Source organism: Heloderma suspectum, chromosome 4, assembly GCF_057233095.1.
Source record: "Heloderma suspectum isolate Gila_16-S chromosome 4, 16-S_ref, whole genome shotgun sequence".
Classification (NCBI taxonomy): Eukaryota; Metazoa; Chordata; class Lepidosauria; order Squamata; family Helodermatidae; genus Heloderma; species Heloderma suspectum.
The window spans coordinates 173,272,887-173,288,013 of NC_139461.1; the positions used below are offsets into that span (position 1 = coordinate 173,272,887).

General features: G+C 43.7%; 1 protein-coding gene across 1 annotated transcript in view; it reads left to right on the top strand.

Moving 5' to 3' along the window:
• The first annotated feature begins 953 nt into the window (after positions 1 to 953).
• Positions 954 to 15,127, top strand: part of RGSL1 (regulator of G protein signaling like 1) — a 44,900-nt gene continuing 30,726 nt past the window's right edge. Inside the window, exons 1-7 of the mRNA XM_084851618.1 lie at positions 954 to 966; positions 2,639 to 2,721; positions 5,412 to 5,486; positions 9,525 to 9,654; positions 11,883 to 11,987; positions 13,205 to 13,366; positions 13,530 to 14,515. Of these exons, the coding sequence (XP_084707744.1) occupies positions 954 to 966; positions 2,639 to 2,721; positions 5,412 to 5,486; positions 9,525 to 9,654; positions 11,883 to 11,987; positions 13,205 to 13,366; positions 13,530 to 14,515 (1,554 nt within the window). The remainder of the gene's footprint in view (positions 967 to 2,638; positions 2,722 to 5,411; positions 5,487 to 9,524; positions 9,655 to 11,882; positions 11,988 to 13,204; positions 13,367 to 13,529; positions 14,516 to 15,127) is intronic.

A 15,127-nucleotide genomic window follows, 5' to 3' on the forward strand; every position in this document is an offset into this window, starting at 1 on the left:
GCTCATTGAGCTTTACTTAGCTCGGCCTCCCAGACTTCAGCTCGCATTCCTGCAAGCTGGCCTGACTTGATCTGCATCAAGTTGGGCCAGCTCACAGATTTCTGGTTGTTGGTTTTATTTGTGTAAAGCAATTTGTGCAAATTACAGCTGCAATTTGTGCAAATTACATAACTTTTGCCTGCAATTTGTGCAAATCGTGCAAATTGCAGCTGTGGTTTGTGCAAATTGAGACCAAATTTGCATAATTTGCTCAAATTACAGCTGTAATTTATGCAAGTTACTTTTTAGAGGAACTCCCCCCTCCAAAAAAGTTCCCAGATTTGGGGAACAAACCCCCAGCCTGGCTCGCAAATACAAGCCAAGCTGGGGCCCAGCAGGAATCCGTCGGGCCCCAAACAGGGCACATTTGCCCGCAACGGACATCTGTAGCATTTTCTGGACTGTACCACTTCAGGGTGGAAGTGTGTGTGTGGGGGGGTAGTGCATATTTGAATGTTCCTAAACACACGCAAGACTCCCTACACGTAGGTCAACCAGTTCTGCCTAGACATCTCTCTGACGTGCTATTTTGATATATGTAGAGAATGGGACTTTTCGGGGGGGGGTGTTCAAACATGCAATCCCCCCCCCCCGCCTCAATCTGCAGCGTGAAGTGGTCCCATCCAGGAAAAGCTTCACTCTGCTGATTCTATAAACACCACTAAGAGTCCAGGAAAATTTGTAAGCTGGATAGGAAGGGAAAAAATGTGCATAACAACATCGTAGGACTGGGATACATATAACATTGGGGGGGGGGAGCAGCGTGAGCTTCCCAAAGGTCACAATTTCAGAAGAGTGGAATGTGGAACCTACTGGAGGAACAACTGCTCTAACGCATCATAACAGAACAGGGAACTCAGTGTAGAACTGTCATAAAAGGCTGCAGCATTTAATATCCTAAAGGCAGGCTCAACATGAATAGAGCCAGTGAGTTTATATATTATTTGCTTATCCAGGATTTTTATCCTACCCTCCCGCCAAGAGTCTCAGGGTGGTGGTGTACGTAAGGCTATCCCATTTATCCTCACAACAATCCTGTGAGGTAGATGAGGCTGAGAGACAGCCATGGCATTTCCACAGCCACAGGGAACCTGACGGATTTGAGACTGGGCTCTTCACAGCACTCAAAACACTACATAGTCTTCACTGGCTCTCCTACACCAAGATCAGTTATGGGCCAAACACCTCATACTTCTCAGTGGCTGCCCTTTGGTTATGGGACTTCCTTCCTACCAGTTCCAACAGGCTTCCAATGTTCATGCCTGAGTACTTTTCGGAAGCAATTGTAAGACCTACCTCTTTAAGCTTACCTTTGGGGCTTAGGGTCCAGATGGCAAAGAGTAGGGAAATTTTACTATTTTGCTGTGCAGGGTGGAGATTTTTCTTTTGTCATCTGCTCTGAACCTTCAGAGTGCGGCAGGCTATACACCTAAAGAAATAAAGACATGGCAGGGGGCATCTACTGCTTACAGCTTCTGATCTGACAATGGCCCTTTGGAATTATGCACAATAATGCCTTGTTCAAAGTAAAGAGGGAAAAGACAAACTGAGGTTTTGGGGAAGAAATGCAGAAGACACTATGGGCAAACAGGAAGCAAAAGAGGGAGTCAAAACCTGGGAAAACTTACCTATGTATGTCCCATCCTCAAAGCATTTCTGCCACTATGGAAGCATTAGTGCAGAAGTAGGCAACATGGTGCCCGTGGGCACAGTGCACCCTCTGGACACCATTTCTGGTACCTGCAAGGTACCTTACCCCTTCCACGTTTTAAAAAAATTAACACATTTTCTTACCAGCAGCTAGGATTGCTGTGGAATAGGTTTTTGGCGGGGCTGTTGTTTAGTGTGTTGGGGCTCAGACCCTGCTTCTGCCTTGTACTCAGTCTTTTGGGCTGGTTCCTTGTCCTTTGCCACATCTCCCATGGCAGCCATTTTGTGGTAGTGCCCAAGACAGTTTCTCAGATTGCCAAATGTGCCTACAACCCCAAAAGGTTGCCTAGCATTAGTGCCACCTTATGTTCATGACATTTTGTAACTTCGAGTAGCCTTCATGGTATAGCGGACCTTCTAACAGCTGAAGCTGATTTGCTGATTGCGTCCGCTCCTAGACAGAATTAGTCTAGCCACAGTTATCCATGCTCTAATAACTTCTGGGTTGGATTACTGCCACACACTTTATGTTGTGCTGCCGTTCAAAATACTTCGGAAATGACAGCTAGTTGAGAACACTGCTAGTAGACCTAATAGGGACCAGAAGAAGAGATCATATCAATCCAAAACACTGCTATGCCCCCCCCCCCGTGATATCAGGAGGCATTAGTGCTAAACTTAAAGATGAGACATCTCTACCGCTTTGAAAGCCCTAGATGACATGGAAGCTGTACCAGTGTTCCAATGTGGAGCTGTCCCTCCGGGTCAAATAGCAGCAGTAGTAAATTTAGCTGGGGCTTTGCGTGTGCTGTACCTGGAAAGGAAGCATATATGTACAGTAATGTTTCCAGATTTATAGGTGATAGGCAGGGGCAAATAATCCAGTGGATAGCATTACATCAAACTTTCAGCTTGATAACCACAATCATGCGTTTCCTCTCCGTTGCAGAGCTGATCGCTAGCAAGCACTTGACAGTTCTTCTACAAGATGAAATCTTTACTGACTTCTTCAACACATTCCTGAACCTTCCTGTAAGTTTCCTTCTTACACCTGGCATCTCTTTCTGCATATAAGCCAGTTCCCCCAAATCTCTCACACTCGTGACCAAGAAACAAAGGATAGGCCTCTGCAGGTAGGAGTAGGTTTGATTCTCCATAGTTGGAGTTATTGGGACAGAGAGCATATTTAGCCCTTACCACGTGTGTCCTCATATTCACCCCTTTCACCCATATAACTCATGGATGGGGAACTTCTGGCCTGTGGAGGTTCCTCATCTGGACCGCAGAGGCCCCCAACCAAGTGCTACCTCCTGAAAGTTTGTGGGGAAAGGAATCCTCACTGTTCTCTCCAATTAGTGATCAGAGATAACAGCAGGGATTCCCCTGTGCGCCACTCCCTTTCCCATTCATATAGCTGTCCATTTATATAGGGAAAAATAAAGAATTGTTGCCATGAGAGTTAAACCTGCTCTCCAGTCCCATTGGGATCAAAGAAATATATGTGTACAGCATGGGAAGTGAAACCTCTCTCAAATCACTTTCAAATCTCTTAAAAACTGGTAGCTGTACTTGTTGCGAAAAAATTTGCAACCATGTGTGTGTAACTTATGATTTAGTAACTTCATTAATCAGCTGTTTTACCTGATCTTGAAATTTCAGAACTTAGTATTAAATTTATATTAACTCTGTTAGAGATAGAGTGGTACAGTAAGCAAGAAAGTTGTTCAGTTTTGAAAGCTTTTTCAAAACAAAAAACCCTGGAAATCGCTATGATCCACAGTTTTGGAGTTATACATAATAGAAAAAAAATAGTTTTACAATTATTTTGATTAAATTCAACCAAAAAGCAATTTTCAGTGTTTTTCCCTTAGTCTGTGTGCAAAGTGCTTTAATTAAAAAAAAAGAAAAGAGTAAACCGACCAAGTGGAACTTGATATATTGATAGCTAAAGAAATAGCTTCACATTTTAATATATATCACACAGTGAAAGATTTCATAACGGAAGTGCATGTAAAGAATTCAAAGTGCTAATTCAAGTACTAAATCTCAATTTTACCATTATTTATTTATCTCTAAATATCTTTGCCATTCCACATCTTCTATTAGTACATTATGTGATTGAGCTGCTTCTTTAAAAGTATCATATACTACCCTATTATATGTTCTGATATCTTCCTTACTGGTGGCACCAACAACGTGTAGTAATAGTAATCTAAGAAAATATATTTCTGTATCTGAAGGAGAGACACCATGCATTGTCCCTAGACAGGAACAGCCCAAGGCACTGGGTACATACACCAGGGGCGCAGAATCTCAGGCCTGGGGGCCAAATCCAGCCCACTTGGGGTCCCAATGCAGCCCTTTAGGGTTCCGCAGACAGCCACAAACCCTTTCCCCCAACCACCGATTGTTTGATGGTTTCCCGGTTTTTGTGCAGTTTTCTCCCCATTCTAAAAGGTTGAAATGCTTCTCCTAAGGCTTAGTGACTGGCAGTTCAGAGCTTTAAGCTACAATAGGCTGGTATTTTTGGTCCTTTGGGCCCTCCCCTTTGCCTTTGGCTCTGCCCATCCCTGGAATGTGCAAGTTTTAACACCCCTGGCATACACCCTGTAGCGTGCAGCAGAGTCAGGGATGTGGAACCTCTGGTCCATGGGCCAAATGCGGACCTCCAGGTCTCCTATTCCAGACCTCCAGGCTCTTCCGAGGCCACGCCCCTTCATTGGCCCACTCTAGGTTACCGATATTATTTACACCAACTAGAATTATTGATTTCTTCCAACTACAAAGGGGGGCTCACACACATTGGGGAAAGGAGAATGCCTGGATGCCAATGTCTTTTTTACCCCTGTTGCACGCTGGACAAAACTATGAGTCACTTCTGTAGTTCCACCCATTTTTGCTCTGACTCCACCCACTTTGGCTCTGGCTCCACCCACTTTTGGCTCTGGCCCCACCCACTGCTGTAATGTGGTGGAGAGAAAACCCGGGCAAGTTTTGACTGAGATTAAGTGGACCTCAACAGGGAAAAGGTCTCCCACTCCACCCATACAGTAACTACAGTGTTGGAATTAAAACTGGGAGGTATCAAGCTATGTACTCAGTGGAGTACTTACTCCCAGCCTTTCTTGGGAATATTCCTGTTCGTATGGAGCATGACTTGCAATAGCAATGGTGGGGAGCATTAGCAATGGCAATTAGCAATGGGAGCATGCATAGATTGACATCACAAGACATCACAAGGTAATCGCATCGCAATACAGTGAGAAGTGAGAGAGTGTCTAAATTAAAAACTTTAACATTTAATTTTGATGTTTCAACTAATTTTTAAAAATAGAATTATTTTTCTGCAGTTCTAGACATCAGTAGCAAATGTATGCGATCACGTATTGCATACCCGTTCAGCTCCGCAATACAAATTATTATAAACATTAACAATCAGTTGCGAAGCTGCCAATTTATTTTGGGGTTTGTGATTATTTTTCTGCAAATCTAGGCATCGGCAGCTTTAATTTGAAACCATTCTGAACTCGATCGGATAATATTTAGGTGTCGAAACAGGGTGAACAAAAATTCATGCTCCCTATTACTATATAGTTTGTCTGTCTCAGCCTTAGTTGCTTTCTTTTATGCATAGTTGCTTAACTACATCCCAGTAGAACCTGGAGCTGAGTCTATATGACATCATCTCTAACCAGGCCTTTTCTCCCTTTCTCCCTCTGTAGGTATTTGGTCAAACACCCATTTTCATGGGCAGCATTCGCAAGTGGTATCTTTGGCCAGAGTTACCGTGCAACCTGGTAAATTTCAAGCTTTTCCAGAGCTGACAATCTTTGGCACAGGGTGATGGATGTTACTGATAGTATCACTGATACCTGCTCAAAGTCCCAGGAATATGGCACAGTTAAATGTGGATCCACCCAGGCTTGCAAACTGATGGCCATCGCTAAGTGTTTATTGCTGCTAATACTCTGCCATATGGCTAATGTATGCAAAGGATGTGAGCTGTCTCACTGAAGTCAAGCCAAAGTGAAGATGATTGCTTAGAGCTATGCTTCATGGTCAGTTCTTGGACGTGGCTTAAATTTTGCAATGTCAGTTGTAATTTCTAGCTATCTCCACAGAATCCAACAATGAGTCTTCCTCAGTGTGTGGTGTCCACAGTCTTTTTTATGTTTTATCTATTGGAGGGGTAATGGTTGGTTGGAATTCCTCATGCTATTCCAGAATATATTATCCTGTAATTTCTCATTAATGTGTCTGGAAAAAAAAAACTTAACCCCTTTATCATGGGGACAGTATATTCTGTCAATGACCCAGGACGTTCCATCCCATGTTGATTATTAAGGCCTGGCTGACATCTCACAAAGCACATTTGATACACTGACAAACTGGGTTGAGCTTTGTACACCCTGAACAACTTCAGTTCCCACCAGGGTATGATATGAGCAACATTCGGACTCCTATAAAAGCAGTTACACAACAGCCACGTTGCAGGTACACAAGAGCCACTTTGTTCTGTCCATGCTGAATGACAACTATCATACACTGAAGAGGTTGTGGGAATCAGTTGCCTCTCTCTGAGAAGCATGAGCACAATCAGTGAGAAAGATCTGCCCAGTATTCAGAAATCAAAGAGGACTAGAAGGGGATACACTTCCAGTGGTTGTGCTCTAAAGCTGATCCCAACCCTCTCTTTCCCCCATAGCTCTGTACGGAGAGGTGTTGCTCTGTACATCAAAGAGGGCACAGTGTCGAGCAGACTAGAATACCTAGAAGGGGTAGACTCTTCCACAGAAGCACTGTGGGTGACAATACCAGGCTCCAAAACTAATTTAGTGCTAGGAACGTACTATCGTCCCCTAGACCAGAATGATCAGGGTGACCTTGAGATGGAAAACGAAATCAGGGAGGCCTCCCAATGAGGAAGTGTTGTAATAATGGGTGACTTCAATTACCCCCACATTGACTGGATAAATGCATATTCCAGTCACGACAAAGAAGTTAAATTTCTCGATGCCCTAAACAACTGTGCCCTAGAAAAGTTGGTCATGGAACCGATTAGAGGGGAGGTGACCCTGGATTTAATCCTAAGTGGTATCGTCCAGGACCTAGTACAAGATGTAAAGGTTGTTGACCCAACTGGAAACAGTGATCACACTGCTATCAGATTTAATATATATTTAAGTGGAAAATTGCCCAGGAAGTGCAACACAGTCACATTTGACTTCAAAAGAGGAAACTTCTCTAAAATGAGGGAACTGGTGAAACGGAAGTTGAAAGGGGGGTTAGATCTCTTCAAAATGCTTGGAGGCTACTCAAAACCACAATAATAGAAACTCAACTAAAATGTATACCACAGGTTAGGAAAGGTAGCACCAAGTCCAAGAGGCATTGGAAGCAGGGAGCTATTCGAGAAAATAGGGCTTCCTTCAGAAAATGGAAGTCTTGCCCAAATGAGGAAAACAAAAGGGAGCACAAGCTTGCACAAAGGCGATGCAAGCAGACAATAAGAGATGCAAAAAAGCATTTTGAAGAGCATATCGCTAACAATATCAAGGCCAACAATAAATAATTATTTATATCAGAAGGAGGAAACCAGCTAGGGAGGCAGTTGGACCATTGGACGACAATGGAGTTAAAGCAGTACTAAAGGAGGACAAGGAAATTGCAGGGAAGCTGAATGAATTTTCATCTGTCTTCACTGCAGAAAATATAGAATAGATACCTGTGCCTGAACTGATGTTTTCAGGAAGGGAGTCTGAGGCAAATAGTGGTGACAAAAGATGAAGTTCTCAACCTTATTGATAAATTGAAAGCAAATAAATCACCAGGCCCAGATGGGATCCATCCTAGAGTTCTCAAATAACTTGAATATGAAATTGCTGATCTTCTAACCAAAATATGCAACATGTCCCCAGGATTAGCCTCTGAACCAGAGGACTGGAAAATGGCCAATGTAATACCAATTTTTTAAAAGGGATCCAGGCAGGATCTGGGAAATTACAGACTGGTTAGCTTAATGTCTGTTCTGGATAAATTGGTTGAAAGCATCATTAAAGATAAAATTAGTAAGCATATAGAAGGACAAGCTCTGCTGAAAAAGAATCAACATGGCTTCTGCAAAGGTAAATCCCATCTCACTAACCCTTTAGAGTTCTTTGAGAGTGTCAATAAACATGTAGACGGGGTGATCTGGTAGACATGGTTTACTTGGACTTCCAAAAGGCTTTTGACCAAGTCCTGTCACCAACCCTCCTGGGCAAACTTAGCAGTCATGAAATAAGAGGACAAGTCCTCTTATGGATCAGTAATTGGTTAAAGAACAGAAAGCAGAGTAGGAATAAATGATAAATTCTCCCAATGGAGGAAAGTAAATAGTGGGGTCTCACAGGGATCTGTATTAGGACCAATGCTTTTCAACCTGTTCATAAATGATCTGGAATTAGGAGTGAGCAGAGAAGTGGCCAAGTTGGCAGATGACACCAAATTAATTAGGGTGGTTAAAACAAAAAGGGATTGTGAGGAGCTCTAAAAGGATCTCTCCAAACTGGGAGAATGGGCATCTAAATGGCAAATGTGGTTCAATGTAAGCAAGTGTAAAGTGCTGCACATTGGGGCAAAAAATCCCAACTTCAACTATAGCCTGATGAGATCTGAGCTAGCAGTGACCGACCAAGAAAGAGATCTTGGGGTTGCGGTGGACATCTCAATGAACATGTCAACCCAGTGTGCAGCTGCTGCAAAAAAGGCAAACTCCATGTTAGGCATAATTAGGAAAGGAATTGAGAATAAAACTGCCAGTATCAAACTGCCCCTATACAAATCTATAGTGTGACCACACTTGGAATACTGTGTATAGTTCTGGTCACCATACCTAAAAAAAAGGTATTGTAGAGCTGGAAAAAGTGCAGAAAAGGGCAACTACAATGACCAAGGGGCTGGAGCATCTCCCTTTTGAGGGAAGGTTACAACAGCTGGGATTTTTTAGCTTGGAAAAACAGTGAGTAAAGGGAGACATGGTAGAAGTGTACAAAACTATGCATGGTGTAGAGAATATGGATCGGTATACATTTCTCCCTCTCTCAAAATACTAGAACCCAGTGGGGTCATCCAATGAAGCTGATTGGTGGGCGATTCAGGACAGATAAAAGGAAGGACTTCTTCACACAGTGCATAGTCAGACTATGGAATTCCCTGCCACAGGTTGTAGTGATAGCCACCAATCTGGATGGCTTTAAAAGAGGGTTAGACAAATTCCTGGAGGAGAAGGCTATCAATGGCTACTAGTCCTGATGGCTATGTGCTACCTCCAGTATCGGAGGCAGTATGTCTATGTACACCAGTTGCTGGGGAACATGGGCAGGAGGGTGCTGTTGCACTTGTGTCCTGCTTGTGGGTTCTTGGTTGACAGCTGTTTGGCCATTGTGTGAACAGAATGCTGGACTCGATGGACCCTTGATCTGCACCAGGATGGCTCTTCTTATGTTCTTACTATTCCCTCTCCTCTGCCTCCCTTTTTTACCTAGCTAGCCCACCCTCCAAACCTTTCCTCTCTGTCTTTGCATTTGAGCTGGCTTAGCACAGATTTTGAGTGGTGTTGTGGTCCAGGCAACACAGCCAATCCTTTTTGCCGGTCATGTCACTCAAGAAAGCTATCATTTCTCTCCCAACCTGTTTTCTTGTCCCCTTGTAAAGAAAATGATAAACCAGGAAGTTCTCCCAAGGCCTTGGATTCTAAGATAGTGAAAGTTAACAGATGTGCCACCTAGTGCTTTTATTGATTATTGACCCAGATTGTTCTTTAATGTCTCATCACCCTTCTGGGGACAATACAGATATCAAAGCACAAAGGTCTGATGAACTGGATGGAAAAATATCGGCTGCCTTTCTTCCACAAAACCAACTTGTGCCTTCACTACATTCTCTGTGACGAGCTCATCAGTTTCATCCGGTCTCCAGAAGCAGGTGAGAATTGCATTAGAGGTTAAGCAAAACATTTGTGTGCACAAGCCATGGAACTGACATTATCTTGACTACGTTTCAAAGAGGTATCTATTAAAAAAGGAGAGGAATGATGAGGTTCTGAAAATAATAATAGAACCCATGAAAAAACAAGAGTGCCCAACAATGATGAAAAAAAACCAATGAAAAATTATGACTCTGTGTGTGTGTGTATGTGTGTATGTGTGTGTGTGTATGTATATATATATATATGTGTGTGTGTGTGTGTGTGTGTGTGTGTGTATATATATATATATATATATATATATATATGCTTCTTTATTATGACTGTTGGCAGGTCACCTTTCTACTGGATGAGCCCAGGATAATCAGCTGATGTTTTATCAATGGAAGCTAATGCCAGGAGACTCCTGATAGCTGGGAATCTCTGTTGTGCTTTTGGAATGAGATACCCATCAGCACACATAGAAGGTGATAGTCCTCCAGCTGGAGGAAGGGGGCAGTGAGAGAACAAAAAGCATTTTGCAGTTTGAATTAACACAGTCAGTGGGAGGCAAAGATAGCTGAGTGTTTCTAGCTGGAATTGGGGGTACATCCTTGGGTGGAGCCACACCAGTTATTCTCTGGTGGTCTGCTAATGAATTGTCTATTTGTTTCAAATGTGGTCTGTGTGCATATTTTTAAGAATACAAATATTAGAAAGACACTATTAGTCTCTACTGCTCTCTCATCTAAAGGGAATTAAATCTGGTAGTACTGCCCATGGAACCTACCTCTCATTGCTCAGGGAAGTGGAATATATATGTATATGTATGTATATGTGGAGAGAGAGAGAGAGAGAGGTATAAAGTGGCACAACAGCAAAGCAACAAGGCAGCTCTGGATCCACTATGGATGCAGTCACCCTTAAGGTAAAAGTTAAAATGTTTAGCTTAAAATATATTTTAATACTTTGCTGTTAGTCTTTCTGTATGAAAGATAGAAAGACTATTTATAGATGAGGGTAAGAATATCACACAAATGATGAGACAATCCATAAGCAATAGAAGGAGATGAACCTGCACTGTAGTTAGTACTGAGTGATATGGTACAAAAATTCCAGTTCCAGTGTGATGCTGGTCATTCTCATGTATTGCTGTTAGCCTTATTTAAGGAGCTTTAGATCCCACACAGTAAGTAGCTATATTGGGGTTATTGTATTGAAAGAGCTGGTAGGATTGGGGGGGGGGCAATATTGCTGGGGGACTACAGGATGCTTCTGCACTCTGTATTACCTTTCAACATGTTTACTGGGAAATAAGCAGATTATTACAACAACAGAAGTCTCTATTGGGCAAACATGCATAAATAGACAAATAAACAGTGCCAAATGACACCACTGCTCATACCTGCATTTAAAAACAAAAACAAAACTCCACTGGCCTTCTCATCAGGAGTAATATATAGGGCTTCTCCGTGTTAGCAAAACCCCCTCAGCATTACCAGAGCTTTGTCTTCTGGAGTCTTCGCAGGTTTAACGCTCTGCACAATACACGCACTCCTCCTGCTTGTTTTTGCCAGTTTCTTTCCCATGTGTTTCATTTATACCACCAGTAGAAGGTGCTATTTTATTGCGAGATTTCGAATTATTACAGCATTTTCAGGGTTTTAGTAAAATGGCTGAAAATGGCAGGAGAGGCATCGAAGATTGACAATGTCATGAAAAGGACCCGGGAACTTCTGTGAGTGAACAATCACGAGCACATGATAAATGCATGGTTAAAAAGACATTTATATGCAGATGTGCACTTACACAATAGAGGCAGGCACACACACAGCAGTGCACACAAGAACAGAGAGCTGCAGCACAATTTATATATTTGTTACTAGCATTTATATAAACCTTATTTGCTAAAAAACAACCACCACCACTACCACCATCAAGGCAGTGCATAGCAATTTAAAACAATGAAACCTTAAGACAATAAAAACAAGAACATTAAAAACTGTAAAACATCATAACATTCCAACAGCTCCATAACTTAAAAGACTCAGTTATGTTCATACCCTTTCTAAAAGCCAAGAGATGATTTTCCTTTGCCAGTGGATGTCTTGCCTTTCTCTTTGCTACTTTGCCCCATTTCAGCGGCATAAGGGATAATTTCTGTACCTAGGGCAGATGCCGAATGTTAGGCTTCCGCCTATCCCCAAATGCTTCCTCAAATGACGTGGTCTTTGCTGTTGCTTTACAGCTGAGATGCTGAGATGGAAAAAGGCTGATCAGTGGCTTCTCCAGAAATGCATTGGTGGCACCAGGGGAATGTGGCGCTTCCGTTCCTTCATGCAAGGAATGGCAGGTAAGAAAAAGAAGACCAGATGTGGTGCAGCACACAGAAATTAACATACATGGAGACAAATGGCCAACTGGGACCTAACACCTCATCTGCTTGACCAGTGGGGCCAAAGCTCAATGGGTAGAGCACGAGCTTTGGCAGTAGAAGGTGCCATGTTCAGTCCCTGATTGCGCCAGTTAAAAAGTTTCAGGTAGCTGGTCTGGGAAAGTTTTCTTCCTGTAACCCTGGAGAACCGCTACTAATCAGGGTAGATAATACTGAGCTACATGGGCCATTTGGTCTGAACTGATTCAATATAAGGAAGCTTCTTATTATTTTAATTATTTTATATTATTTAGTACATTTCTAATCCGCCCAATAACTGATCTTCTCTTGTGTTTCATAGTGTATCTTCCTGATATCCACATGGCTCTTTCTCTTAATAAACCTGTTAGGGCGCAATCCTATGGCTGCTAGTCAGTGGCTAGACAGCCATAGGATAGGTTGGTTCCTGGAGAACTGACCCCTACCCCCTCCTGTGCCGCCTTGTAGGCAGCGCGGATCAGCCCTGCACTCCGTGCTCGTAAGAGCAGCACAGAGCAGGGAAAACAGGGCATTCCCGGGGGCAGGGTCGTTGGAAATACTGGTACAACACATCCTATGTGTCGTCCGGCTGCTGCTTCCCGCGTTCCAAGGTCCCACGGTTAGACAGATGAAATCAGCTGTCTAGCTGCAAAAGCAGGGTGGGGGGAGCAAGGAGGATATCCACTCCTCATCACTCTTCCCTGCAGTGGATATATGGTCGCCCCGGGCTCGGAGGCGACCGTCGATCCACAAAGGACTGCTCCCTTAAAAACTTGCTTCTGCACTTGTACTTCCTCTAAAGGTGAACACAACATAATATAAAAAGAGGGCTGTTTATTTTATGTAGAGCATCTGGTTTATACAGAGACTCGTGAAATAATAATTTTCTTCTTCTTCTTCTTCTTCTTCTTCTTCTTCTTCTTCTTCTTCTTCTTCTTCTTCTTCTTCATAGCTGCTGTTGCTGTTGTAGATCAGTGGACATTGTAGCAATTTTCCCCAGCGCAGTTTTTCAGTTGCATTTCCACAACTATCAGGCTTAATCTTACTGTACAAAAAATAAGAGTGGAGATACTCAGGAGATACCAGATTTTCTGGGGAAATCACAAATATAGTGTTGCCTGAAATGAATTCCCTCTGGCCTTATTTGTGGTCTGCAGGGGAAGAGTTGACCAAGTTCTGGCTAGCTGCAGAAAGGATACTTGGTATCGATGAAACAGATGAATCCCAGCAAGATCTCTACGTGTCGCTGATCCAGGTGTTGATGGCCACCCACTTGCAGGAAGGCTCCACTGTTGTCACCCTCTGTAGCACAACCATTGGTAAGATGCACACTCCAGGCATTTGGGTTAGAACAACAGTCATTCCCTAGCTGTGTGCTCTGGGAGAGCTGCTTGGGTGCTGCAGGAAGTACAAGGCCTGTCGCTGATCATAGACCTGTGAACCCCCAAGCCCTTTCTTTCTCATTCTTTATGATCTTTCCAGAATCACTTCTGAAAATGACTCCCTATCATCCTCAACATGTCTGCACTCGGAGGGAAGTCCTGAGTGAGATGCAGAAAGTGGCCCTGTTCAAGATTGAAAGTTACTGGCTCCCCAACTTCTACCTCCATTGCAAGCTGAGCATGGAGAATGAACCCAAATGCCTCCATCTGCTGGAAGAGTACCAGGACCGGTTACACCAGGCAGGCTTGCCAAAGCTGGCGCTTTCTCCCTTGCTGCCAATGAGCATCAGAGCAAGCAGCCTTTCGGCCACCTCCTATTCCAGCTTGAAAAGCAAGAGGAAGGTCTGGGATCAGGTAAGAGGGCGAAGCCTTTCTCGCAAAGGGAAGCACAAAGAAGGCCACAGGAAGCCAAAGCCACGTAAAAGGAGCCCAGCAGACAAGAAGCAGGGTCCCTCTGCAAAGTGTTCCCCCAGTCCCAGTCCTTGTCAAGCAGAGTACATCAGGGATTCGGACGATGTGGTCATTTCTGATGAGTCGCCAAGCTACAAAAGCAGCCCAAGCGAGTTCCTGTCTGCTCCTCTTGCAGACGAGATCGCAGAGAGGTGCACCTTCAGTAAACTGCGCTCTTCCACTCCGGTGGTCCAGGTCCCCTCCATGCTTGGCCTCAAAACCTTAGTGAAGTCCACCTTGTGCTTAGACTTCCTTCCTTGGGTGCTCACTGCCGACAAATGTGCGGGACGTCCCTTCCGGGAGTTTTTGCTGTGCCGGAATTACGCCATCGAGGTTCATCTCCTTGACCTGTGGCATGACCTGGAGGATTTTTTGCGCATGATGTTATGCTCCCTTGGGGAAGGGAACATCCTCCTGCGCCATGTGATGGGCGAAAGGATATGCGAGCTGTACCTCACCCAGAGCAGCAACTGGCACCTTCCTCTGAAACTAACGACGCTCAGGAGTTTGCAGGATCTCCTGCCTTCTGGACACGTTATTCCTTGGGTATTAAAGGCACAGAAGGAAATCTGCAAGGTGAGTAATCTTGCTTTCTCCAGGGAAAGTAACAGCAGGAAGCACACTTTCAATTTCACCCAGTTTGGCCCGGGTACCCATGTTCTGTGTGGATTGTCATAAGCATTTAAGTATGCATCCGCACAACTTGGCCCACAGGCCAATTTGTGAGGGAATTCTAAATATCCATCATTTGTGCCCATTTCCGACTTCTTTGTGGGAAAATCTATGAAAATCTATGAGCATCTCTACACCAGCCTAAAATTTAAACAGGGCTTTCTGCTTTTGTTTTAAATGCAGGATCACAACGGACTTCCTTGCCACATGTTTCCCCCTTCCCCTTTCCCTTTCCCCCACCGTCTCCCCCTCATCTCAGTCTTCCATATGTTTCATTGATCTCGCTCCTCTTCTTGACACTTTCCCTTTTTTCACGGAGGGAACTCAAGCCAAACACAACGGGGTAATTTGATAGCTCATTATCTGTGATCTATTTAAAAATGGAACAAAGGGCATTTAGTGCAGGAGATGCCCTGGAGGTTCACAACGTCATCTAAAGGGCCTGCAAACTTCCAAGAGTGGGCAATCTCAAGAGCAGGATAAAAGTTCTGTGTGAAGGAGCCCTGTGATCTGCCC